Source organism: Oncorhynchus masou, chromosome 26 (assembly GCF_036934945.1).
Source record: "Oncorhynchus masou masou isolate Uvic2021 chromosome 26, UVic_Omas_1.1, whole genome shotgun sequence".
NCBI lineage: Eukaryota > Metazoa > Chordata > Actinopteri > Salmoniformes > Salmonidae > Oncorhynchus > Oncorhynchus masou.
This window is the reverse complement of record NC_088237.1, coordinates 19,363,208-19,390,137: the sequence shown is the minus strand read 5'-3', so window position 1 is coordinate 19,390,137 and position 26,930 is coordinate 19,363,208. Positions and strand designations below refer to the sequence as shown.

The window sequence follows — 26,930 nt, the reverse complement described above, 5'->3', positions numbered from 1 at the left end:
GGACATTGTCCACACAGCTGTCATAGAAAGTGGGGCTTCCCTCGCCTTTTGGAGGGGGACGACGGAGGTCCGACTTCCCCCGTGTGTAGTCACCAACAAGCACCCGACAAACAAACATGGACCTCACTCCTGAGTGGCTGGTGAAGCTGTGTACTTGGCATCCCTGGCAAAGTAACTCCCTAAAACAAACAGAGAAGATCATCAGTAAAACAAAATGACTGACTATCATGAGATCATGACTGCTTCTAAAATCTGACTACATTTCTGACAGTTGGTTAACATGAGGTACCTTCGCCATACGTAGTTCCATTGGTTCCACACAGCCTCCAGTCGAAGTTATCTCTGCAAATGGCGTCTACGTGTTTTGGGTCCGTTCCGTGGAAGAGATGAAGCTCCTTGCAGCTTTTACCCCCATTGTTTTTCTTCATCAAATCTCTTTTCCTGAGAAAGAGGGGTAAAAACATTAGCTGCTTCCCCATAATCTTGTTCAAGCCAGGGTTTACTTAGCATTTTGGAAGTAACATGCTAGGATTGTGTTTGAGAGTTTACATAGTATTTGGAAGTAACATGCTAGGATTGTGTGTGAGAGTTGATGTAAACATACCACTGGAAGACTTCCCAGAGGTCCCTGTTTTGGACCCTCTCGATGCTGGTGATCTGGAAGCCCCTCATGGTGTTGTTGAAAAGTCTCTGGACCTTCTGATAGTCCCTGTCAGAACTCAGAAGAGTGACTGTCTGCAGGAGGGGGAAAACAAAATAGTTGTCACTGCTAAAACAAAAAGTTGAACACTAACCTTCCTGTAAGCCTAAACAGAATAACCACATGTAAACAAGTGACCTTATATCCAATGTCAGGTATGGCAGACTTGTCCCAAAATCCAGGAACATCTCTGAAATTCTGAGAGGACTTGTATGTTCTATTTGTCCTGAGGATAAATATAAAAGAGAACATGACATTCAACACTAAGAAAATAAGTTGCTCAATTGAATAACTATATTTATTCCTCCACTTATTATTCAAATATTGATTATGCAATTGTGAGTGTTTATTAGGTTAAATACAGAACATGGTGACCATCCTCTTAGTTCATCCTCATCCGTACATTACCTGCTGTCTGCAGTTGAAACAAACACAGGACGACGCCTGACCATCCTTACAGTACCGTATCTTTTGTTTTTTTGCGTCATGTCTGTAATTATGAGAATAACTATTTGAACCATGTCTGTTGTAAATTAAATATATTTTGTGCAAGAGTGTTGATGTGTGTTACCTCTGAAACTCAGCTCATAAGACTGCTGGCCTGCAGTGAACTTCACCACAGCACTTTGATCCTCCTGGAACCTTTTCTCAAGGTCTTCACTGGTGATGGATCTGTGCATGGGTCCTGTGTGGCTCAGTCGGTAGAGCATGGCGCTGCCATCTGTGCATCTCTCTTTCTGTGATTTATAGGAAAAAACTCAAATTCAAGCGGAACAACGTTTTACTATCTCTATTATTGTCCTCATAACACAGCAGCCTGTTTGAGTGTTTTACACCACTTACGATGGATGCGTACTGGATCCATTTGCCGTACTCGTCCTCCCAGAACCACGCCCACTCTGTGGTGAGTACACACATGGGCTCGGTCACTGAGGACACTGTGGAGGGACGTTGAACTTCACTGAATCCGCGGCTCATGGCTTCAAAATGTACACAGTTTGGATCCCTCGCTGTGAAGCCATAAGAAAATGCCAATGGTAAAGCAACCAATCCCCATTGCCAATTCCCATACCAAGAATGTACTTCCTTCACACTGTGAAATATTTGTATCTAGTTTAATATGATATAACCATCTGCACCTTTGTATCTTAGAAGAGTCACAGAAGTCTCTCTAGATCGTTGTTTTTCTGGCAGGGCAAACGAAGTCTGACCATTCTTCACTTCCCAATTGTAGGGCCTTTTATAGCATTCATCTGAACAGACGTTAGGTTTATATAACAGATGTTACAGTTATGTAACAGTGTGTCATGAGACTCTTGTTAGCCAGAAGGACAACAGAATATCTTGCCATGGCCTCCATTCACAAAATCGATGCTAGGCTTCTAGTGTTGCTTTCAAAGTTTTATCAAATAAAGTACAACATAGTCCATTATTGTGGATGTACAGTACATGGTTGTATGTTGTCCTATGAGGAGGATATGGTATTGTGTATCTACTGACAACCTTTAGATCTAGATAAACTCATACCCAGCCAGCTATCCTGGATTCTGCCTGAGTAAAAAAAGGGGCAAAAAGTTCCCCTGGTCTCAGGTGTTCTGCCAAAGCAAATGTGGGAAAGTTAAACATCCCAGCAACGCTCTCCTCTTTAACTTTACCTCCTTGTTTGCAGTACCCCTTGACAGAGAACAGACAGATCTCCTTCCTCACCGACAACAAACAACTTGAGGTGCCATAAAAGAAATGCACCCCTCCCCAATGTTAATATTTTCAAACGACCCCCCCCCTTGTACTGCAGAAAAAGTGAACACACTCTCTCCTTATAGAATTAACTAAAAAAATATATATGTCCACAAATAACAATAACTGTAGCGACCCTGTGTTTATAAACCTGGATATCAACTTTGCCACTTCAGCATGCTTTTGTGGCACAGTCGATGGCTACAGGCCAGAAGGTTGAGGGTTCGCCGACCACCACAGACAAATTAACTTTGCCTTCCTGTTTCAGTAGACCTACACTATGATCAGAACCGGCTGCAGACAATGATCAGCTAGTTGGAAATCTGATTTTCAAAATGTTTATGCTATAATTATATTTGCCAAAAAAATTCCACCAACAGGTTTCGTGCCAATGCACCACAACCAATAAGGAAAGCATACCTGCTGGGCACAAACTGGTTGAATCAACGTTTCAATGTAATTTGTCAACGTATTGTGACATGGAATCTATGTTTAAAATACAATGGATTTGCAAAAGGTCATCAATGTAAACTGTTGTTTTGAGGGTGAAATTTCAACCACAGGACTATGTCATCATGGTAACCAATTTTCAACATTGTCGAACTTTGTATAAAATATGTTGAATTTGTACCTTTGAAACAATGTTAGATCTTCAACGTTATTTCCACTATAAGAAAAAAACTAACTTCAATTTTTGTTTAAGAGGGAGATGTGAATCCAACATATCAATTATTAATTTGTAGACAAACTGTAATTAAAGTGGCACAGATGGAACTATCCAAGCAGAAGATACATCTCCTAAAAAAAATCTTATTTGGTTGTGTTGACAAATACAAATAAATATCACTTTTGCAATAGAGTAAATAGCTATATTTGAAAAAATGTAGACAATTAGAGATCACTGAATTGCTCCGTTTTTTTTATACAGTATGTATAAACAAGTAATAGTCAGCATATATTTTCATATTTGCTCTTTGAATATAAAGTTAAAAACTTCCAGTGAGAGTATCAGAACAACTCTGGCATTTATCTCAAGATGACATTCACAGCTAAACGACAACAGCATTTCTGACTCATTCTGCCAATCACCTGACAATTACTAGAACGGAGGAAGTGTGTTTCACAATAATACAATTTCAGAGGAGAGAAATAAAGAAATGGTCAATTGTGAGGCAATTTGGGAACCTATTACTCAGTGAGACACTTTCTGCAGAAGTGAGATTAGTAAAAAAATATATATTTTTAAATACCAGATTGAAACAAACCTTCCATAGTTGGCTGTAGAAAATAAAATTATAGATTGGGAAACTAATAATGATGAGGCAGTGTGAAAAGGCCTATCCCATAAGAGTGATTTCTGTCTCAAATGGTTGAGAATATGTGGGATTCATTCAACAATTCAGAATAACCTAAGTCACACTTTACATTATGTTGCACTGATTTGTGAACAGGAATTTCTCAACTGAATTGCTCTGTAGATAAACCCATCTCTCATAGCAAAAGTTTGATTTAGTCCTATTCTTTAACTTAGATTTTTGGTTGAGATGGAGACACGAATCCAACATATTAATTATAGATTTGTAGACAAACTGGAATTAAAGACACTAAGTCATTAGCACAGATGGAACTATCCAAGCAGAAGATACATCTCCTTCAAATGTCTGTATTTGGTTGTTTCTAATTTTGTCAGAAAGTTGTTTTCATTTCAAGATAAAGTGTACTGTTAGCTAACTAGCTAATGTTAGCTGGCTGGCTAGCTAGGTAACGTTACGTGTATGATCTGTGTAGTAATATTATTAGTATCTCTGAACCATTTGCATTGCTAGTTATAGCCTAATGTTAGCCAGCTAACATTGAACCTGGTTGGTTAGCTACCTGCAGATTCATGCAGGGTAGTAACATTATGAGTTGAGATTGTGGTTCATTGTTTAGCTAGCTAGCTAGCTGCATGTCTAAACAAAAGACTCCACTGTGCAAATAACTAACTATTTCAATAGAATGTTTATGGTGTCACTGCGACAACTTTCGATAGGCGTAGCTGGTAAATTCGCTCTGGCTATCTCCTCAGATTTTAGAGCACTCTCGTCTGAGTGTGTCAGAGCGCAGAATAATAACATGAATTTATGAACACTCAACACCCATTGAATATGGTGTCAATAAACGTTGTCAAAAAAATATTTATTAAATTGTTGCCAGCAGCACAGCTGCAGTCACCAATGCTCTGGATAACAATAAAACAGCCTAACCAGCTCTGCTCAGGCGAGTAAAATGGTCAGTGGGCTGTTCTAGTAGTTAGCAAGATAGCCAAAATTTAGCCAAAATTAGCCAGTTAGCTTGGGTGCTTGACTGCTGCTGTTAGGTCAGAACGCTCGGATCAACCCTACTCCTCGGCCAGAGCGTCGAGTAAGCGCTCTGAGCACTCCGAGAGAGAAACGCTCTGAATTTTGGTAAGACAGTCTGACAACGCTCTGTGTTTACGAACACCCAGAGCACACTCTGGCAATCCAGATTAAATTTAAGAACACACCCATAGAATAAACAAACCTTTAGTCTTGAAATCTTCGGTTGTTAAGTATATAGCCTCACATGTTAATCCTTAAAGTGATGATTGAGGCTAAATCTTAAGAAGGTGTGAACAATGCTGAATGGGTGTAGACAAAGAAGAGCTCTCTAGTAGGTACAAAAACTTTCAGGGGCCATTTTCTCAAACGTGAGGTTACAAGTTTATCAACTTTCAAAACATAATTACTTTCCCATTGTTCCTCAACTGCAGTGTATTATATACTATTTTCTATCTCCTAGTCTCTACTTTTATCCAATGTAAAAAAATATATATATTTCAAATTTTGCTACATAAGACCCGTATCGAAGCCGGTCATCAAATATAGTACATCTTGTAATTTGTAACGTATCATACGAAATGGGTGAAGGACATCCACAAATTAATACATACCATATGAAATGTAACATGCTGTATCACATGAAATAGTGTGTTTCGGATTTATGTTAAGAATAATACGAAATGCTCTGAGACCAGGTTGTCACTTCGGGTGCATCAACATCATGGTTTGCGTTTTCAACACCATAATCTGTAGTTTGGATGCTGGAATTATACTTTGGGACACATGTGCGCAGGTAGCATACAGGATACATTTGAAATAGCCTCGTCAGATTATATGAAATGTGTTTATGCCACACATAAAAGGTAATGCATTTAAAAAAGTTAAATTACAAATATTTAGGCTATAGGCTATTTAAGCATTATGAGTTTTAGGTGCACGAGGAATAGCCACTCGGATCAGAGAGGTAGAGCACGTACTACGCTTTCCTGAATGACTGTGCCTGCTGGAGGGATGTGGTTACATTATTATAAAACGATTTGGGAGAATGATGATCCGCAACAGACAACGCATCAGAGTATCAAAACGTAAAATACAGCCTGACTGGCATGCTACTATGTTTTCTATACCTAATAAACTGTCGAGAGTTATGTTTCATCCGACACATTGGTGCAGCTGGTTTCCGGGTTGGATGCGCGCTGTGTTAAGAAGCAGTGCGGCTTGGTTGGGTTGTGTTTCGGAGGACGCATGGCTTTCGACCTTCGTCTCACCCGAGCCGGTACGGGAGTTGTAGCGATGAGACAAGCTAGTAACTACTAACAATTGGATACCACGAAATTGGGGATTTTTTTTTTTTTAATTCTTATTTTTTAACTGTCGAGAGTAGACTCAAAGCATTTCGCTACACCCGCAATAACCATATACTAAACACTTGTACGTGACAAATAAATAAATACAATTGGATTTTAAATTATCTGAATGGAATTAAATATTAAAAATCACAGGGCTTTTGCACCGTTATTCAAATAGGATTTTCACAACAGTTTCAAATCACATTTTATTTGTCACATGCGCCGAATACAACAGGTATAGTTGACCTTAAAGTGAAATGATTACCTACAAGACCTTAACCAACAATGCAGTTTAAAAAAAACGTGTTAAGTAAAAAAACAAGATTATTATTTGTTTAAGTACCAAAAACATTGATATATGGGAGGCGTATGTAAGCAGGCGAGGAAATGTTGCTAGGTTGCAAGAAAATATTAAGTAAAACCATCAAACGGGCGAATGTAAACCCGGAGGAAAAAGCACTACCATCCCCTGTGCCCATCAAAAACCACAGAACCCTCCCCAAAGCAATAAAGAAGTTAGACAACGCTGCCCGATTTTGGACCATTTCTAAAGTGATCATAGAGAGCAGGCATGAACAAAATGTTAGAATAACAATTCATATACATTAATTTGGACATAAAACTTCATGTACAATATATATGTATGCTTACCTTTCACTACTATTATTGCAGTCCTCTAATAGATCAAATGTACACAGGTGAAAATCATTGCAACCATCATTAAATCATTGAGGTTTGTATCATCTAACTTTCGTTTTACCAATATTACGTTTGTTTCCGTTATACACCGAGATATAAAATAAATCGTTTAGGGCAACAAAAAAAAGGTATACATTTCGTCAATGAAATCGGACTCTATCTACAAACTCAGAATATTTCTAAGCTCCCTGATAAATGCAAATTACTTGTAATACTTTTGAGCTCAGGAATTTTCAGCATGTGCAAATGTTTAATGTCCACGGTTTATAAGTGCTTTCAAGACAACTGGGAACTTCAAAAACCACGAGGTTAGCGATCTTCAAGTCGGAAAATCGGAACTCGAGGAAGAGGTCCGAGTTCCCGACCTCGAATTCCGAGTTGGGTGAGCTTTCAAAACTATTTTTCCTAGTCTGAGCTCGTTTTTTCCCTGAGTTCCAACTTGTCTTGGAAGCACTGAAGTCAGAGATTCCCGAGTTCCCAATTGTTTTGAACGCAGCGTGGTTACATGTGGTCTGTAGTTGTCAGGCGGGTTGGACGTACTGCCAAATTCTCTAAAACGACGTTGGAGGCAGTTTATGGTAGCGAAATTAACATTAAATTATCTGGAAACAACTCTGGTGGCCATTCATTCAGTCAGCATTCCAATTGTACGTTACTTTAAAAACTTGAGACATCTGTGGCATTGTGTTGTGTGACAAAATTGCATAATTTAGAGTGGCCTTTTATTTTTTCCCTTGTCGGAGCTCGAGTTCCAAGTTCTCTTGAAAGCACTGAAGTCAGAGATTCAATAGTTCCCAGTTGTTTTGAACGCGGCATTTCTCTTTGACCAAGCCAATTATATCAACTCCTCCAGGGAGTTGAGTGCAGACTAGAGTTATTAAAATTAACCTCCGACTCATTGGAATCTCTGCAGTCCATGCTTAAAAAATGTACAGTCTTAAACCCTTACCCGATGTTTGTCCTCTGTTGTTGCATGCCTTTCTTTGTTTGAAGAAATCCATACGTTTTAATAAAACGTTAATCAAATACAAACACCTACTGTTGCCTCATTGCAATTGCTCTAAAATGTCAACTCAGCATGTCCCTGTGCCAATTGAATCTCAATGAGGTTGCATTTGATTAACGTTTCATTAAAAAGTATGGATTTCAGCAAACAAAAAATAATATACTTTATGTATCGACCGCATAGCGACTGGAGGAGTCAGAGGTTCATTTGAAAAACTATAATCTGCGTCTACACCTGACACGTCTACACCTGACTATGCTCACTAACAGGGTCGTAAACAAATTTGTGCACAAAACTTGAGAAATAAGCTTTTGGTGCAGTAAATACCTGGGATATTTTATTTTAGCTCATTAAACATGGTACCAACACTTTACATGTTGCCTTTTTATTTTTGTTGAGTATAATTATGTAGGTCTGAGTTAAAGTGGGGAAAGGTACAGTTTGTGGATCCAGCGACGATCAAAGTGTTAACATCCCCCTAGGGTTGTGTTGTTGAATTGCACCATAATTCTGCTGTATTACTGTAGACTCACCACTAAGTGGTAGCACATACACACTGAGCCGCAGTGGCACAGCGCAGATGGTTTAAAGGGCCAATGCAGCTATATTTATCTCAATATCAAATAGTTTGTGTAACAACTACCTCACTGATTTTTATTTAATTTAAAACAATGGTCAAAAAGAAAGCTCCTTTGTAAAGAGTCGTTTCTCAAGCAATCATTTTGCCAGGATTGTCTGGGAGTGGTCAGATTGGAGATAAAAATCTCAAATTAGCTGTAATTGGCAGTGAGGTTTGGAACTATTTCTTATTGCTCTATTAACCAATTGCCAAAACTCCATCCCACCAAAATAGGCAGAAATTTCAGGCAGTCTTTTCAAACAGCTCTTACACTAAATGTGCATTATCATTGCAGTTTTATCCCAACCTCAGTGTAGAAATATTTAAAACAAAGAAAAATCTAATTTGTGGCTGCACTAGGCCTTTAATGAAGCACCCAGATCCCAGACCTTGGGAGCTGCTGCCAGCTAGTTGATGGGAGTTGGCAGAAACAAGGTACTTCAAAACGCACTGGAGTACAAGCTAAATAATGAAGTTCGCCCAGGAGGAATTGGATAAAACATGAATGATGCCCAAGATCGTTTGAACACCCTCACTGTATGCAAAACATGTTCACATTATTAATGTCACTAGATTTAAGCTAAACAAATGCCACTGGTCACTGCTTCTTCACAATAACATTCAGACTAGTGGTTTGTTGCAAAATGGTGTACAGTGCTATTTGGTTCATAAGATAGAGAGGAGTGCTGAGGGTAAGTATTCAGATCCCTTGCCTTTCCACATTGTTACATTACTGCCTTATTCTAAAATTGATTAAATTGCCCCCCCAATCCACACACACACTACCCAATAATGACAAAGCAAAAAGAGGTTTTTAGAAATGTTAGCAAATTTATAAAAAATAAACACTGAAATATCACATTTATGTAAGTAGTCAGACCCTTTAAGTACTTTGCTGAAGGACCTTTGGCAGATTACAGCCATGTCTTATTGGGTATGACGCTACAAGCTTGACACACCTCTATTTGGGGAGTTTCTTCCATTCTACTCTGCAGATCCTCTCAAGCTCGGTCAGGTTGGATAGGGAGCGTCGCTGCACAGCCATTGTAAGGTCTCTCCAGAGATGTTCGATCGGGTTCAATTTGGCGCTCCGTCGTCCCCCTCCAAAAGGTGAGGGAAGCCCCACTCTCTATGACAGCTGTGTGGACAATGTCCTGAACCCATCCATATATGTGGTTTTTGAAAAGCACCAGGTGTACCCCGAGTTCCTCATCAGATATGATGATGGCGTCATGCACTGGACCTCTTTGGCTCCAGCTCCACTCAAGACAGTCTCTATCCAATCCACTTCCTTAACCCTAAAATCCAACCGGATTCAAGCCACAGCTGCTGCTACCACATCGAAGAGAGTTCCATCCACTTTGCGTCCATCTAAAACTGCAGCCACAACTTCCTCTAATCCAACCCGTTCTCTTCCCGCCTCGCGGCTTCTCCCAAAACCTGACCAAACCCCATTAACATTCAGTCAATCTCCAGTCCTCTTAAAGCCAGCCCTAAGTTCTCAATTGGTGGATACCACCCTAGGCCCAGATTTCACTCCCTCATTTGCAAACCTCACTCACACACTCACTACCCCAGCCAGTACCCCCTTTCGTACGCTCACTACCCCAGCCAGTATCCCCTCTCACACACTCACTACCCCAGCCAGCACCCCCTCTCGTACTCTCTCTACCCCAGCCAGCACCCCCTCTCGTACTCTCTCTACCCCAGCCAATACCCCCTCTCATACGCTCACTAACCCAGCCAGTACCCCCTCTCACACACTCACTACCCCAGCCAGTACACCCTCTCACACACTCACTATCCCAGCCAGTTCCCCCTCTCGTACGCTCACTACCCCAGCCAGTTCCCCCTCTCGTACGCTCACTACCCCAGCCAGTACCCCCTTTCACACACTCACTACCCCAGCCAATACAACCTCTCATACACTAACTACCCCAGCCAGTACCCCCTCTTATACGCTCACTACCCCAGCCAGTACCCCCTCTTATACATTCACTACCCCAGCCAGTACCCCCTCTTATACATTCACTACCCCAGCCAGTACCCCCTCTTATACATGCACTACTCCAGCCAGTACCCCCTCTCCTACACTCACAACCCCAGCCAGCACCCCCTCTTATACATTCACTACCCCAGCCAGCACCCCCTCTTATACATTCACTACTCCAGCCAGTACCCCCTCTCCTACACTCACAACCCCAGCCAGCACCCCCTCTTATACATTCACTACCCCAGCCAGCACCCCCTCTTATACATTCACTACCCCAGCCAGCACCCCCTCTTATACATTCACTACTCCAGCCAGTACCCCCTCTCCTACACTCACGACCCCAGCCAGCACAGCCTCTCGTAGACTGGCTCTCCAACCCCCCACCCCTACTCCTACACTCACTCTCTCAGCCAGCACACTGTCTCCTGCACTTTCCCCTTTAACTGTCCCCCTATCTCTGGCTCACACCCGCTCAACAACCACTACTCACACACTCCCTGCCAGCAGTACCTCTCACTCACTATCCCCTTCATCTTCACTGAGCACACCTTATCACACACTTTCTCACTCATCATACTCCCCAACTTACACACAAACTCTCTCACACACTTCCCCCTCCACGTCAAGCAAATCTCCAAGCACACTCTCCCCCTCAGCAAGCAACCTATCTCGGGTGTTCTCTCCCTCGACGGGTGCCTTCTATCGTCCACTATCTACCACAACAAGCACCACTAGATCTCCTCCTGAGTCACTGTACAGTGTTCCAACAGCTCAAAGGAGGGACACCAATGAAAAAAACAAATGCCTTCTGCAATAATTTGCCTTTGTCAGGATGGAGCAGTAAGTAGAATGTTTTGATGGCAAACATTTAAAAAAGAAAAGAAAATTAGAAAGAAAATGTATTAAAATGATGAATGATCACTTCATTTGCGTATCAAAAATCTAGTATAGCTGTGTATCTTTACCTGTAAGGGCTAAATAACAGTAAAGCTGTTACCAACAAACCAGACATTTGTAATTTTGCACATATGAATTTGTTGAGCATGTTTCCTTTACACAGGTCTGCTGACAGTCCATACATTTTGTAAATGAAACCAGTTTGATGTCTGTGTTTTAAACTGAATAAACTCAGATCATTGATTGTCAATGTTTTTTGGACAAGCCTACTCTTTTCTAAGAGATTTGGAAACACCCTCATGTCAGAAACTGATTTTTTTGGGGAACAAAAATCCTCTTTATTTTAGATTAAACTGAATCAATGAATCACTACTGCTGCTACTGTGTGTCTAGCAGGCCTATTGTGATGTAAATGAAGGTTCCGCATGCCACTCGGACAGAGTTCAATGTGCCGTATTTAAAAGGGTGTGTACCGTCATTAGTGTGTTCCATTGCCTGTTTATTTTACTTGGCTACCTTCATAATAGGGGAGGAGTTACATATACTGTAAGTTTCATTTCGTCAGAAATGTTTTTGTCGCATTTTGTAGTTAACGGAGAGCAACGTTCTACTTCAGATTTGACAGTATATGTACAGTTTTGCGAGGGCCAACAGTCAGGTGTCCTACGGTGACGGACATGGATACAACAGCTCTGATCTACAAGGTCCTCTGTGCCCATAATGGGTCCTTTGAGCTGGGAGAATTGCGTGCCAACATTAGCACGATGGAAGATGACCTGGAAAGTGTTTTAGGGAATCAGGAGATGTTTACCAGGGCTGTCTCGAAGGGAAACAAACTGATAGTTGCCAAGACGAAGATGAGGTTATGCAGAGCTAAAGGATGTAGTGGCTGCAGCAATTTACACCTGTGTAAGTTCTACCTGTATGGAACATGTCCATCCAATGAGAGGTAAACTTTCTTTACTTTACTGTTTGTTTAAAATAAAATTTGATTTGATTTGTTTTTACTCCGGAAGCCATTTACCCCTCATATTACTTCTATTCATTCTACTAGTATTTCTGAAATGTTCTAAATTCCATGTGGCCTTACAGAATGTGACAGGTAATGCACTACAGTATACATGTCAATTGCTACAGGTTCGTGGTAAGTTTGTAGATTTGACATTTAAGGAAAAGCTAATATATGTTTTAAAGAGCTTCATCAGAAATCGCCTCTCGTTCTTGCGATTTCCAGACAAGGATGCCGTCTCTGCCATGAGCTGACGTCAGAGCACAACATCAGAGTCCTGAGACAGCACCACCTGGAGGAACTGGACAGGAAGGAGCTGTGTACATTACTGCTGCAGAATGACAACGCCCTTTTACCCCCAGTATGTGCGTCATAGGCATTCGGGAAGGATTCAGACCCCTTGACTTTTTCCACATTTTGTTGCATCACAGCCTTATTCTAATATATTTTTATTTTTATTTTTTTTTAAATCCTCAATCTACACGCAATACCCCATAATGACGAAGAAAAAAACGTTTTTTAGACATTTTTACAAATGTATTAAAAAGAACAAGCAGAAATGCCTTTTTTCCATACCAATTCAGACCCTTTGCTATGAGACTCCAAATTAAGCTCACGTGCATCCTGTTTCCATTGATCATCCTTGAGATGTTTCTACAACTTGATTGGAATCCACCTGTGGTAAATTCAATTGATTGGACGTGATTTGGAAAGGCACACGCCTGTCTTATAGGCATTGTATATTCAATGTGTATTTTCCCACGTCCAAAAGGACTACTGATGAATTCACAGACTTGAGGCTATCATCCAAGTATGTGTACTAAACTGAGCGTGGGGATATCTGTAAAACTGATGTACTTGAATTGGGACTGATGCACTTAAACAGAGTTTGCACTTATCAAGCCCTCATCAGGAGTGGTCTGTGTTTGTCTCCAGGTTTGCTTCACATACAACAAAGGTAGTGGAGAGTACGGTTACTGTCCTGACAAAGGGAGCTGCAGAAGACTCCACGTCTGTGGGCGCTACATTACAGGAACCTGTGCTGCAGATGTGGACTGTGACAGGTCTCACGACTTCTACGAGCCCCACCCGCTCAACACCCTGCAGCAGAGGGGAGTACCTAATGAACTGGTGGCATCCATGTTGTCCACCTACCGCAACATCCAGGCAATCGGGCATACTAATGATGCTAGTAACACACTTTGGTAAGAGACCTTGTAGAGTAGACTACACTAACCTCGGTCCTCGGGATCAATTTGCTATTGGATATAAATTAGGAAAAAGAGCTGCCAGGTAGATAAGATTATACTGTACTGATTGTATTTTATTATAATGCTGTCTAACTTTCTCTACTCATCGTCAGCAAAAAAGACTCTGATGACTGCCTGCTGAAATCCAAAGCTTTACCCAGTCACTGGGATAAATCTTTAGTACCTGAAACTGGATTCAAGGTTCATAATCACTTTTTAAATCATAAGATCTTCCATCTGGTCAGAAGGCAGTGCATTATTAGATTGGTAGCTATTACATTGGTAAAAGGATGTTCTTTTCAAATGCATTCCCTCTAGAGGGTTGCTCTGCAGAGTTCCTCAGCTGAGCACAAGAATATTCTGGATCTTTTCCACCAAACTATGACTGGCTTCAGTGTGAAGACTATTGAGAGGGTGCAGAATCGGATTCTGTGGGAGGTCTTTTCGTGGTAAGAATCACAAATCCTCATGCCAAAAGAAATGTAATCTACCCAAGAAATATGTTCATATTGTTTGCGTTAATCAAAGCAGTCATAACATATGCGAACAGATGTAACATGTTAAAGGTAACTGGTACTTAGATTCTAGCAGCAAAACGCTATGAGGTAGCCTGCCAATGACGATACTTGACAAATGAATATGTTGTTCCTCTCCCAAGGCAAGGAGATGTGATGAGAAAGGCAAATGTAGGGAAAGGGAATGAGAAGCAGCTCTTCCATGGAACAGACTCTAAACACGTGGACGCTATATGCCTGCAGAACATAGCCTGGAGGATGGATGGAACACAAGGAACGCCCTATGGGCAAGGTGAGTTCTGTATTTCATGTGATATCTATTAGATTTTTAAGTTTATATAACGATTTATTATGTTACGTGGAAATGGCATTTTTTTTGCTATTCTCTTTCACGTCACATTGTGGAAATACAGTGGAAATGTTGACAAAACAAATGTCTTTTTAATGTCACACTCAGTGTGATTGTTCTAATTCTAACCCATCTCTTTCCAGGAAGCTACTTCTCTAAGGATGCCAAGTTCTCCCACAGCTACACCAGCCAGTCAGGAGTCAGGTCCATGTTTGTTTGTCGTGTGCTGGTGGGAAACTACACGCAAGGACACTCCAGCTACCTCTGCAACCCTTCAAAAGATGGAAGTCACACCATCTCCTATGACAGCTGTGTGGATGATATCTACAACCCCTCTGTATTTGTGGTGGTCGGGAAGCACCGAGTTTACCCAGAGTACCTCATTCAGTACAGGGAAGGGTCCAGGCCTGGGACCTATGTTCCACCACCTAACTTTGTCCAGAACCAGAGCCACCACAACATGCACTGGACATCTATTCCAGTCATGCTACGCTCACCAGCCACCCCTGTGCTGCCCAACAATGCAAGGTTCAGATCTCCTTGCCCAACAGGACAGAGAACCCCCAGACCTACCTTGACACATGCTTCTGCACAGTTTGGCTCCCTGAACTCTGTGACACATCCGTTGTTTCAGTCAGGTCTGATGACTTATGTCTCTCCTCCACCACCCTGGGTCGGCTCTATGACCTCCATACCACACGCACCTCCATCAAGTACAAGATCACAGTTTACTAAAATGAAAGCAAAAAGTAAATCTATGGCATCACTAGATAATCTATAAGTCTTGGTAGTCAATTTTTTCTTTTGAAATTTAGGGGGAAATTACCTTTTTATGTATAAATAAATTGTATTTATGAAATGATGTGTCCTTTTTAGGTGTTGGTAGAGCATGGTGCATGTAATGCCAGGGTAGTGGTTTTTATTCCCAGGACCACCCATACGTAAAGTGAATGCATGCATGTCTGTAAATCATTTTGGATAAGAGTCTGATAAATGGCATATATCGTGTGTTGACAAAATAATCCGAATTGGGCTGTCTGTGTAAATGCAGTCATGGTAGTTTCTGAATGCACAACTGCATACAACATTTATTGTTTTTCCCCTCATTTTTAAATGTGTTTTCTTCCCCCTAGGGTTGATGTTGGTAAACTGCACCCTACTTATTCTGCATTACTCCACACCACTAGTCAAACAAACATCCAGTCAATGACTTTCTATTGGCCATTTAGTTTATTTAGTTGAATACACAGAAATCCAAATACTTTACAAAATGTGTCAGCAGAACAGAAGTCCCAGAGTAAAGGAAACATGCTCATCATATTCCTGGTTAATAGTTGAACATCACAGGAGGCTGCTGAGGGGAGAATGGCTCATAATAATGGAATGGCATCAAACACCTGGAAACTGTGTTTGATACCATTCCACCTATTCTGCTCCAGTCATTAACACGAGAACGTTCTCCCCAATTAAGGTGCCACCAACCTACTGTGTTGAACGTCATTCTTGTTTGTTGCAAGGGTTTAACACACCAACTATGCATATTTGACATGAAAAGGCAATTATCATTCAGAAACACTACACATTTTCAACAGGTTGAACTTTGACCACCAAATTGTTTAATCAACTCCTGCACTCTAGATGATGTGATAGTAGTAGAAGATGTGTCAGAAGTAGTGCTCGATGTGGAGTGGTGAAACCCTGAGAGTGTTGAGGAGTCTGTGTAAGTGGGGGAGTGAGAAAGTGTGTGGTAAGGTGTGCTCAATGAGGATGAAGGGGATAGTGGGTGAGAGGTACTACTGGCAGAGAGGGTCCGAGTAGTAGTCGTTGAGTGGGTGTGAGCCTGAGCGGGTGTGAGCGTGTCAGTTGAACGGGAAAATGTGCGAGAAGGGGGCCTGGCAGGGGTACTGAGTGTGCGAAAGGGGTTGCTTGAGCGAGTGAGTGTGTGAGTGTGGGCAGTGCCAGGGGTAATGAGTGTGCGAGAGGGGGCACTGGCTGAGGGAATAAGTGTGCGAGAGGGGGCACTGGCTGAGGGAGTAAGTGTGCGAGAGGGGGCACTGGCTGAGGGAGTAAGTGTGGGAGAGGGGGCACTGGCTGAAGGAGTAAGTGTGCGAGAGGGGGCACTGGCTGAAGGAGTAAGTGTGGGAGAGGGGGCACTGGCTGAGGGAGTAAGTGTGGGAGAGGGGGCACTGGCTGAGGGAGTAAGTGTGGGAGAGGGGGCACTGGCTGAAGGAGTAAGTGTGGGAGAGGGGGCACTGGCTGAAGGAGTAAGTGTGGGAGAGGGGGCACTGGCTGAAGGAGTAAGTGTGGGAGAGGGGGCACTGGCTGAGGGAGTAAGTGTGGGAGAGGGGGCACTGGCTGAGGGAGTAAGTGTGGGAGAGGGGGCACTGGCTGAGGGAGTAAGTGTGGGAGAGGGGGCACTGGCTGAGGGAGTAAGTGTGGGAGAGGGGGCACTGGCTGAAGGAGTAAGTGTGGGAGAGGGGGCACTGGCTGAAGGAGTAAGTGTGGGAGGCTGAGGGGGTGTGGGACTGGCTGAGGGAGTAAGTGTGGGAGAGGGGGCACTGGCTGAGGGAGTAAGTGTGGGAGAGGGGGCACTGGCTGAAGGAGTAAGTGTGGGAGAGGGGGCACTGGCTGAAGGAGTAAGTGTGGGAGAGGGGGCACTGGCTGAGGGAGTAAGTGTGGGAGAGGGGGCACTGGCTGAGGGAGTAAGTGTGGGAGAGGGGCACTGGCTGAAGGAGTAAGTGTGGGAGAGGGGGCACTGGCTGAAGGAGTAAGTGTGGGAGAGGGGGCACTGGCTGAAGGAGTAAGTGTGGGAGAGGGGGCACTGGCTGAGGGAGTAAGTGTGGGAGAGGGGGCACTGGCTGAAGGAGTAAGTGTGGGAGAGGGGGCACTGGCTGAAGGAGTAAGTGTGGGAGAGGGGGCACTGGCTGAGGGAGTAAGTGTGGGAGAGGGGGCACTGGCTGAGGGAATAAGTGTGGTAGAGGGGGCACTGGCTGAAGGAGTAAGTGTGGGAGAGGGGGCACTGGCTGAAGGAGTAAGTGTGCGAGAGGGGATGCTGGGTGGCCTAGTGGGTGCATAAAACGGGGTACTGGCTGGGGTTGTGGATGTACGAGAGGGGGTACTGGATGTACGAGAGGGGGTACTCGCTGGGGTTGTGGGTGTACGAGAGGGGGTACTGGGTGTACGAGAGGGGATACTGGGTGTACGAGAGGGGGTACTGGGTGTACGAGAGGGGGTACTAGCTGGAGTTGTGGGTGTACGAGAGGGGGTACTGGGTGTACGAGAGGGGGTACTGGGTGTACGAGAGGGGGTACTGGGTGTACGAGAGGGGGTACTAGCTGGAGTTGTGGGTGTACGAGAGGGGGTACTGGGTGTACGAGAGGGGGTACTGGCTGGGGTAGTGGGTGTACGAGAGGGGGTACTGGGTGTACTAGAGGGGGTACTGGGTGTACGAGAGGGGGTACTGGGTGTACGAGAGGGGGTACTGGGTGTACGAGAGGGGGTACTAGCTGGAGTTGTGGGTGTACGAGAGGGGGTACTTGGTGTACGAGAGGGGGTACTGGCTGGGGTAGTGGGTGTACGAGAGGGGGTACTGGCTGGGGTAACGCGTGTATAAGACAGGGTACTCGCTGGGGTAATGCGTGTATAAGAGGGGGTACTGGCTGGGGTAGGTAGTATGTAAGAGGGGGTACTGGATGGGGTAGGGAGTGTAGGAGAGGGGATACTGGCTGGGGTAGTGGGTGTACAAGAGGGGGTGCTGGGTGGGGTAGTGGGTGTACGAGAGGGGGCGCTGGCTTGGATAATGAGTTTATGAGGGAGTTTGCTGAATGAGGGAGTGTAAGACCAATTAGCTTGGCCTAGGGTGTTATCCACCAATTGAGAACTTGGGGCTGGCTTCATGATGACTGCAGATTGACTGAATCCCAATGTGGTTCGGCCAGGTTTTGGGAGACGTGAAGGGGGAAAATAATTGGTTGGATTAGAGAAAGTGGTGGCTGCTTGAGATGGACTCAAAGTGGAAGTGGATGGAACTTGAGGGTTTTGCAGAGTAGCAGAAGCTGCTGCTTGAATCTGGTTGGATGCTGGGTATTGGACTATGTAAGTGGATTGGATAGAGACAGTTTTTGGTGGAGCTGGAGCCGAAGAGGACAAGTGCATGACGCCATCATCATATCTGATGAGGAACTCGGGGTACACCTGGTGCTTTTCAAACACCACATATATGGATGGGTTCAGGACATTGTCCACACAGCTGTCATAGAAAGTGGGATTTCCCTCGCCTTTTGGAGGGGGACGACGGAGCGCCGAATTACCCCGTGTGTAGTCACCAACAAGCACCTGACAAACAAACATGGACCTCACTCCTGAGTGGCCGGTGAAGCAGTGTGAGTACTTGGCATCCCTGGCAAAGTAACTCCCTAAAACAAACAGAGAAGATCATCAGTAAAACAAAATGACTGACTATCATGAGATCATGACTGCTTCTAAAATCTGACTACATTTCTGACAGTTGGTTAACATGAGGTACCTTCGCCATACGTAGTTCCATTGGTTCCACACAGCCTCCAGTCGAAGTTATCTCTGCAAATGGCGTCTACGTGTTTTGGGTCCGTTCCGTGGAAGAGATGAAGCTCCTTGCAGCTTTTACCCCCATTGTTTTTCTTCATCAAATCTCTTTTCCTGAGAAAGAGGGGTAAAAACATTAGCTGCTTCCCCATAATCTTGTTCAAGCCAGGGTTTACTTAGCATTTTGGAAGTAACATGCTAGGATTGTGTTTGAGAGTTTACATAGTATTTTGGAAGTAACATGCTAGGATTGTGTGTGAGAGTTGATGTAAACATACCACTGGAAGACTTCCCAGAGGTCCCTGTTTTGGACCCTCTCGATGCTGGTGATCTGGAAGCCCCTCATGGTGTTGTTGAAAAGTCTCTGGACCTTCTGATAGTCCCTGTCAGAACTCAGAAGAGTGACTGTCTGCAGGAGGGGGAAAACAAAATAGTTGTCACTGCTAAAACAAAAAGTTGAACACTAACCTTCCTGTAAGCCTAAACAGAATAACCACATGTAAACAAGTGACCTTATATCCAATGTCAGGTATGGCAGACTTGTCCCAAAATCCAGGAACATCTCTGAAATTCTGAGAGGACTTGTATGTTCTATTTGTCCTGAGGATAAATATAAAAGAGAACATGACATTCAACACTAAGAAAATAAGTTGCTCAATTGAATAACTATATTTATTCCTCCACTTATTATTCAAATATTGATTATGCAATTGTGAGTGTTTATTAGGTTAAATACAGAACATGGTGACCATCCTCTTAGTTCATCCTCATCCGTACATTACCTGCTGTCTGCAGTTGAAACAAACACAGGACGACGCCTGACCATCCTTACAGTACCGTATCTTTTGTTTTTTTGCGTCATGTCTGTAATTATGAGAATAACTATTTGAACCATGTCTGTTGTAAATTAAATATATTTTGTGCAAGAGTGTTGATGTGTGTTACCTCTGAAACTCAGCTCATAAGACTGCTGGCCTGCAGTGAACTTCACCACAGCACTTTGATCCTCCTGGAACCTTTTCTCAAGGTCTTCACTGGTGATGGACGACCATCTGTGCATCTCTTTCTGTGATTTATAGGAAAAAACTCAAATTCAAGCGGAACAACGTTTTACTATCTCTATTATTGTCCTCATAACACAGCAGCCTGTTTGAGTGTTTTACACCACTTACGATGGATGCGTACTGGATCCATTTGCCGTACTCGTCCTCCCAGAACCACGCCCACTCTGTGGTGAGTACACACATGGGCTCGGTCACTGAGGACACTGTGGAGGGACGTTGAACTTCACTGAATCCGCGGCTCATGGCTTCAAAATGTACACAGTTTGGATCCCTCGCTGTGAAGCCATAAGAAAATGCCAATGGTAAAGCAACCAATCCCCATTGCCAATTCCCATACCAAGAATGTACTTCCTTCACACTGTGAAATATTTGTATCTAGTTTAATATGATATAACCATCTGCACCTTTGTATCTTAGAAGAGTCACAGAAGTCTCTCTAGATCGTTGTTTTTCTGGCAGGGCAAACGAAGTCTGACCATTCTTCACTTCCCAATTGTAGGGCCTTTTATAGCATTCATCTGAACAGACGTTAGGTTTATATAACAGATGTTACAGTTATGTAACAGTGTGTCATGAGACTCTTGTTAGCCAGAAGGACAACAGAATATCTTGCCATGGCCTCCATTCACAAAATCGATGCTAGGCTTCTAGTGTTGCTTTCAAAGTTTTATCAAATAAAGTACAACATAGTCCATTATTGTGGATGTACAGTACATGGTTGTATGTTGTCCTATGAGGAGGATATGGTATTGTGTATCTACTGACAACCTTTAGATCTAGATAAACTCATACCCAGCCAGCTATCCTGGATTCTGCCTGAGTAAAAAAAGGGGCAAAAAGTTCCCCTGGTCTCAGGTGTTCTGCCAAAGCAAATGTGGGAAAGTTAAACATCCCAGCAACGCTCTCCCTCTTTAACTTTACCTCCTTGTTTGCAGTACCCCTTGACAGAGAACAGACAGATCTCCTTCCTCACCGACAACAAACAACTTGAGGTGCCATAAAAGAAATGCACCCCTCCCCAATGTTAATATTTTCAAACGACCCCCCCCTTGTACTGCAGAAAAAGTGAACACACTCTCTCCTTATAGAATTAACTAAAAAAATATATATGTCCACAAATAACAATAACTGTAGCGACCCTGTGTTTATAAACCTGGATATCAACTTTGCCACTTCAGCATGCTTTTGTGGCACAGTCGATGGCTACAGGCCAGAAGGTTGAGGGTTCGCCGACCACCACAGACAAATTAACTTTGCCTTCCTGTTTCAGTAGACCTACACTATGATCAGAACCGGCTGCAGACAATGATCAGCTAGTTGGAAATCTGATTTTCAAAATGTTTATGCTATAATTATATTTGCCAAAAAATTCCACCAACAGGTTTCGTGCCAATGCACCACAACCAATAAGGAAAGCATACCTGCTGGGCACAAACTGGTTGAATCAACGTTTCAATGTAATTTGTCAACGTATTGTGACATGGAATCTATGTTTAAAATACAATGGATTTGCAAAAGGTCATCAATGTAAACTGTTGTTTTGAGGGTGAAATTTCAACCACAGGACTATGTCATCATGGTAACCAATTTCCAACATTGTCGAACTTTGTATAAAATATGCCAGGACAGCGGAGTCAATCACCACCTTCCGGAGACACCTGAAACCCCACCTCTTCAAGGAATACCTAGGATAGGATAAAGTAATCCTTCTCACCCCCCCCCTTAAATGATTTAGATGCACTATTGTAAAGTGGCTGTTCCACTGATGTCAGAAGGTGAATTCACCAATTTGTAAGTCGCTCTGGATAAGAGCGTCTGCTAAATGACTTAAATGTAAATGTAAATGTTGAATTTGTACCTTTGAAACAATGTTAGATCTTCAACGTTATTTCCACTATAAAAAAAAACTAACTTCAATTTTTGTTTAAGAGGGAGATGTGAATCCAACATATCAATTATTAATTTGTAGACAAACTGTAATTAAAGTGGCACAGATGGAACTATCCAAGCAGAAGATACATCTCCTAAAAAAAAATCATATTTGGTTGTGTTGACAAATACAAATAAATATCACTTTTGCAATAGAGTAAATAGCTATATTTGAAAAAATGTAGACAATTAGAGATCACTGAATTGCTCCGTTTTTTTTATACAGTATGTATAAACAAATAATAGTCAGCATATATTTTCATATTTGCTCTTTGAATATAAAGTTAAAAACTTCCTGTGAGAGTATCAGAACAACTCTGGCATTTATCTCAAGATGACATTCACAGCTAAACGACAACAGCATTTCTGACTCATTCTGCCAATCACCTGACAATTACTAGAACGGAGGAAGTGTGTTTCACAATAATACAATTTCAGAGGAGAGAAATAAAGAAATGGTCAATTGTGAGGCAATTTGGGAACCTATTACTCAGTGAGACACTTTCTGCAGAAGTGAGATTAGTAAAAAAAAATATATTTTTAAATACCAGATTGAAACAAACCTTCCATAGTTGGCTGTAGAAAATAAAATTATAGATTGGGAAACTAATAATGATGAGGCAGTGTGAAAAGGCCTATCCCATAAGAGTGATTTCTGTCTCAAATGGTTGAGAATATGTGGGATTCATTCAACAATTCAGAATAACCTAAGTCACACTTTACATTATGTTGCACTGATTTGTGAACAGGAATTTCTCAACTGAATTGCTCTGTAGATAAACCCATCTCTCATAGCAAAAGTTTGATTTAGTCCTATTCTTTAACTTAGATTTTTGGTTGAGATGGAGACACGAATCCAACATATTAATTATAGATTTGTAGACAAACTGGAATAAAAGACACTAAGTCATTAGCACAGATGGAACTATCCAAGCAGAAGATACATCTCCTTCAAATGTCTGTATTTGGTTGTTTCTAATTTTGTCAGAAAGTTGTTTTCATTTCAAGATAAAGTGTACTGTTAGCTAACTAGCTAATGTTAGCTGGCTGGCTAGCTAGGTAACGTTACGTGTATGATCTGTGTAGTAATATTATTAGTATCTCTGAACTATTTGCATTGCTAGTTATAGCCTAATGTTAGCCAGCTAACATTGAACCTGGTTGGTTAGCTACCTGCAGATTCATGCAGGGTAGTAACATTATGAGTTGAGATTGTGGTTCATTGTTTAGCTAGCTAGCTAGCTGCATGTCTAAACAAAAGACTCCACTGTGCAAATAACTAACTATTTCAATAGAATGTTTATGGTGTCACTGCGACAACTTTCGATAGGCGTAGCTGGTAAATTCGCTCTGGCTATCTCCTCAGATTTTAGAGCACTCTCGTCTGAGTGTGTCAGAGCACAGAATAATAACATGAATTTATGAACACTCAACACCCATTGAATATGGTGTCAATAAACGTTGTCAAAAAATATTTATTAAATTGTTGCCAGCAGCACAGCTGCAGTCACCAATGCTCTGGATAACAATAAAACAGCCTAACCAGCTCTGCTCGGGCGAGTAAAATGGTCATTGGGCTGTTCTAGTAGTTAGCAAGATAGCCAAAATTTAGCCAAAATTAGCCAGTTAGCTTAGGTGCTTGACTGCTGCTGTTAGGTCAGAATCCTCGGATCAACCCTACTCCTCGGCCAGAGCGTCGAGTAAGCGCTCTGAGCACTCCGAGAGAGAAACGCTCTGAATTTTGGTAAGACAGTCTGACAACGCTCTGTGTTTACGAACACCCAGAGCACACTCTGGCAATCCAGATTAAATTTAAGAACACACCCATAGAATAAACAAACCTTTAGTCTTGAAATCTTCGGTTGTTAAGTATATAGCCTCACATGTTAATCCTTAAAGTGATGATTGGGGCTAAATCTTAAGAAGGTGTGAACAATGCTGAATGGGTGTAGACAAAGAAGAGCTCTCTAGTAGGTACAAAAACTTTCAGGGGCCATTTTCTCAAACGTGAGGTTACAAGTTTATCAACTTTCAAAACATAATTACTTTCCCATTGTTCCTCAACTGCAGTGTATTATATACTATTTTCTATCTCCTAGTCTCTACTTTTATCCAATGTAAAAAAATATATATATTTCAAATTTTGCTACATAAGACCCGTATCGAGCCGGTCATCAAATATAGTACATCTTGTAATTTGTAACGTATCATACGAAATGGGTGAAGGACATCCACAAATTAATACATACCATATGAAATGTAACATGCTGTATCACATGAAATAGTGTGTTTCGGATTTATGTTAAGAATAATACGAAATGCTCTGAGACCAGGTTGTCACTTCGGGTGCATCAACATCATGGTTTGCGTTTTCAACACCATAATCTGTAGTTTGGATGCTGGAATTATACTTTGGGACACATGTGCGCAGGTAGCATACAGGATACATTTGAAATAGCCTCGTCAGATTAAATGAAATGTGTTTATGCCACACATAAAAGGTAATGCATTTAAAAAAGTTAAATTACAAATATTTAGGCTATAGGCTATTTAAGCATTATGAGTTTTAGGTGCACGAGGAATAGCCACTCGGATCAGAGAGGTAGAGCACGTACTACGCTTTCCTGAATGACTGTGCCTGCTGGAGGGATGTGGTTACATTATTATAAAACGATTTGGGAGAATGATGATCCGCAACAGACAACGCATCGGAGTATCAAAACGTAAAATACAGCCTGACTGGCATGCTACTATGTTTTCTATACCTAATAAACTGTCGAGAGTATGTTTCATCCGACACATTGGTGCAGCTGGTTTCCGGGTTGGATGCGCGCTGTGTTAAGAAGCAGTGCGGCTTGGTTGGGTTGTGTTTCGGAGGACGCATGGCTTTCGACCTTCGTCTCACCCGAGCCGGTACGGGAGTTGTAGCGATGAGACAAGCTAGTAACTACTAACAATTGGATACCACGAAATTGGGGATTTTTTTTTTTTTTATTCTTATTTTTTAACTGTCGAGAGTAGACTCAAAGCATTTCGCTACACTCGCAATAACCATATACTAAACACTTGTACGTGACAAATAAATAAATACAATTGGATTTTAAATTATCTGAATGGAATTAAATATTAAAAATCACAGGGCTTTTGCACCGTTATTCAAGTAGGATTTTCACAACAGTTTCAAATCACATTTTATTTGTCACATGCGCCGAATACAACAGGTATAGTTGACCTTAAAGTGAAATGATTACCTACAAGACCTTAACCAACAATGCAGTTTAAAAAAACGTGTTAAGTAAAAAAACAAGATTATTATTTGTTTAAGTACCAAAAACATTGATATATGGGAGGCGTATGTAAGCAGGCGAGGAAATGTTGCTAGGTTGCAAGAAAATATTAAGTAAAACCTTCAAACGGGCGAATGTAAACCCGGAGGAAAAAGCACTACCATCCCCTGTGCCCATCAAAAACCACAGAACCCTCCCCAAAGCAATAAAGATGTTAGACAACGCTGCCCGATTTTGGACCATTTTTAAAGTGATCATAGAGGGCAGGCATGAACAAAATGTTAGAATAACAATTCATATACATTAATTTGGACATAAAACTTCATGTACAATATATATGTATGCTTACCTTTCACTACTATTATTGCAGTCCTCTAATAGATCAAATGTACACAGGTGAAAATCATTGCAACCATCATTAAATCATTGAGGTTTGTATCATCTAACTTTCGTTTTACCAATATTACGTTTGTTTCCGTTATACACCGAGATATAAAATAAATCGTTTAGGGCAACAAAAAAAAGGTATACATTTCGTCAATGAAATCGGACTCTATCTACAAACTCAGAATATTTCAAAGCTCCCTGATAAATGCAAATTACTTGTAATACTTTTGAGCTCAGGAATTTTCAGCATGTGCAAATGTTTAATGTCCACGGTTTATAACTGCTTTCAAGACAACTGGGAACTTCAAAAACCACGAGGTTAGCGATCTTCAAGTCGGAAAATCGGAACTCGAGGAAGAGGTCCGAGTTCCCGACCTCGAATTCCGAGTTGGGTGAGCTTTCAAAACTATTTTTCCTAGTCTGAGCTCGTTTTTTCCTGAGTTCCAACTTGTCTTGGAAGCACTGAAGTCAGAGATTCCCGAGTTCCCAATTGTTTTGAACGCAGCGTGGTTACATGTGGTCTGTAGTTGTCAGGCGGGTTGGACGTACTGCCAAATTCTCTAAAACATTTGCATTTACATTAACGATGTTGGAGGCAGTTTATGGTAGCGAAATTAACATTAAATTATCTGGAAACAACTCTGGTGGCCATTCATTCAGTCAGCATTCCAATTGTACGTTACTTTAAAAACTTGAGACATCTGTGGCATTGTGTTGTGTGACAAAATTGCATAATTTAGAGTGGCCTTTTATTTTTTCCCTTGTCGGAGCTCGAGTTCCAAGTTCTCTTGAAAGCACTGAAGTCAGAGATTCAATAGTTCCCAGTTGTTTTGAACGCGGCATTTCTCTTTGACCAAGCCAATTATATCAACTCCTCCAGGGAGTTGAGTGCAGACTAGAGTTATTAAAATTAACCTCCGACTCATTGGAATCTCTGCAGTCCATGCTTAAAAAATGTACAGTCTTAAACCCTTACCCGATGTTTGTCCTCTGTTGTTGCATGCCTTTCTTTGTTTGAAGAAATCCATACGTTTTAATAAAACGTTAATCAAATACAACCACCTACTGTTGCCTCATTGCAATTGCTCTAAAATGTCAACTCAGCATGTCCCTGTGCCAATTGTCTCTCAATGAGGTTGCATTTGATTATGGTTTCATTAAAAAGTATGGATTTCAGCAAACAAAAAATAATGTACTTTATGTATCGACCGCATAGCGACTGGAGGAGTCAAAGG

The 26,930-nt window shown here is 42.0% G+C and overlaps 3 protein-coding genes and 1 long non-coding RNA gene across 5 annotated transcripts; 1 reads left to right on the top strand and 3 right to left on the bottom strand.

Annotated features, from left to right (window-relative positions):
- Positions 1-29: 29 nt before the first annotated feature.
- LOC135515116 (protein mono-ADP-ribosyltransferase PARP12-like) lies at positions 30-1,410 on the bottom strand. Its single transcript, XM_064938939.1, has 6 exons — positions 1,272-1,410; positions 1,109-1,190; positions 839-926; positions 605-735; positions 290-441; positions 30-179 (listed from the first exon to the last, which is right to left on the bottom strand). Exons 1-6 carry the CDS (start codon positions 1,408-1,410, stop codon positions 124-126), a joined length of 648 nt encoding a protein of 215 aa, XP_064795011.1. The 3' UTR covers positions 30-123.
- A 27-nt stretch (positions 1,411-1,437) lies between these two features.
- On the bottom strand, positions 1,438-7,215 carry LOC135514983 (uncharacterized). Its single transcript, XR_010451754.1, has 3 exons — positions 6,780-7,215; positions 1,840-1,953; positions 1,438-1,710 (listed from the first exon to the last, which is right to left on the bottom strand). It is a non-coding gene; the product is annotated as an uncharacterized LOC135514983 (long non-coding RNA).
- Positions 7,216-11,859: 4,644 nt separating this feature from the next.
- On the top strand, positions 11,860-15,324 carry LOC135514980 (protein mono-ADP-ribosyltransferase PARP12-like). Of its 2 annotated transcripts, XM_064938751.1 has the most exons (7): positions 11,860-12,291; positions 12,577-12,712; positions 13,288-13,556; positions 13,715-13,802; positions 13,920-14,050; positions 14,260-14,408; positions 14,609-15,324. In XM_064938751.1, exons 1-7 carry the CDS (start codon positions 12,020-12,022, stop codon positions 15,244-15,246), a joined length of 1,683 nt encoding a protein of 560 aa, XP_064794823.1. In that variant the 5' UTR covers positions 11,860-12,019; the 3' UTR covers positions 15,247-15,324. The 2 variants fall into 2 exon arrangements, with proteins under 2 accessions (XP_064794823.1, XP_064794824.1); XM_064938752.1 differs by lacking the exon at positions 11,860-12,291 and having other exon boundaries at positions 12,622-13,032.
- Positions 15,325-16,324: 1,000 nt separating this feature from the next.
- On the bottom strand, positions 16,325-26,076 carry LOC135515115 (mucin-2-like). Its single transcript, XM_064938938.1, has 10 exons — positions 25,658-26,076; positions 20,497-20,610; positions 20,201-20,367; positions 19,974-20,094; positions 19,811-19,892; positions 19,541-19,628; positions 19,307-19,437; positions 18,991-19,142; positions 17,161-18,880; positions 16,325-17,093 (listed from the first exon to the last, which is right to left on the bottom strand). Exons 3-10 carry the CDS (start codon positions 20,333-20,335, stop codon positions 16,325-16,327), a joined length of 3,198 nt encoding a protein of 1,065 aa, XP_064795010.1. The 5' UTR covers positions 20,336-20,367; positions 20,497-20,610; positions 25,658-26,076.
- Between the last annotated feature and the right edge of the window lie 854 nt (positions 26,077-26,930).

Coding starts and splice junctions, on each gene's coding strand:
- LOC135515115 (XM_064938938.1), bottom strand. CDS start 20,335: ATGAGCCGCGGATTCAGTGAAGTTCAACGTCCCTCCACAGTGTCCTCA. Junction 19,629..19,810: donor GTTTCAACTGCAGACAGCAG/GTAATGTACGGA, acceptor ATTTATCCTCAG/GACAAATAGAACATACAAGT. Junction 19,438..19,540: donor TACCTGACATTGGATATAAG/GTCACTTGTTTA, acceptor CCCCTCCTGCAG/ACAGTCACTCTTCTGAGTTC.
- LOC135514980 (XM_064938751.1), top strand. CDS start 12,020: ATGGATACAACAGCTCTGATCTACAAGGTCCTCTGTGCCCATAATGGG. Junction 12,713..13,287: donor ACAACGCCCTTTTACCCCCA/GTATGTGCGTCA, acceptor GTTTGTCTCCAG/GTTTGCTTCACATACAACAA. Junction 13,557..13,714: donor GATGCTAGTAACACACTTTG/GTAAGAGACCTT, acceptor ACTCATCGTCAG/CAAAAAAGACTCTGATGACT.
- LOC135515116 (XM_064938939.1), bottom strand. CDS start 1,410: ATGCTCTACCGACTGAGCCACACAGGACCCATGCACAGATCCATCACC. Junction 1,191..1,271: donor TTATGAGCTGAGTTTCAGAG/GTAACACACATC, acceptor TCATAATTACAG/ACATGACGCAAAAAAACAAA. Junction 736..838: donor TACCTGACATTGGATATAAG/GTCACTTGTTTA, acceptor CCCCTCCTGCAG/ACAGTCACTCTTCTGAGTTC.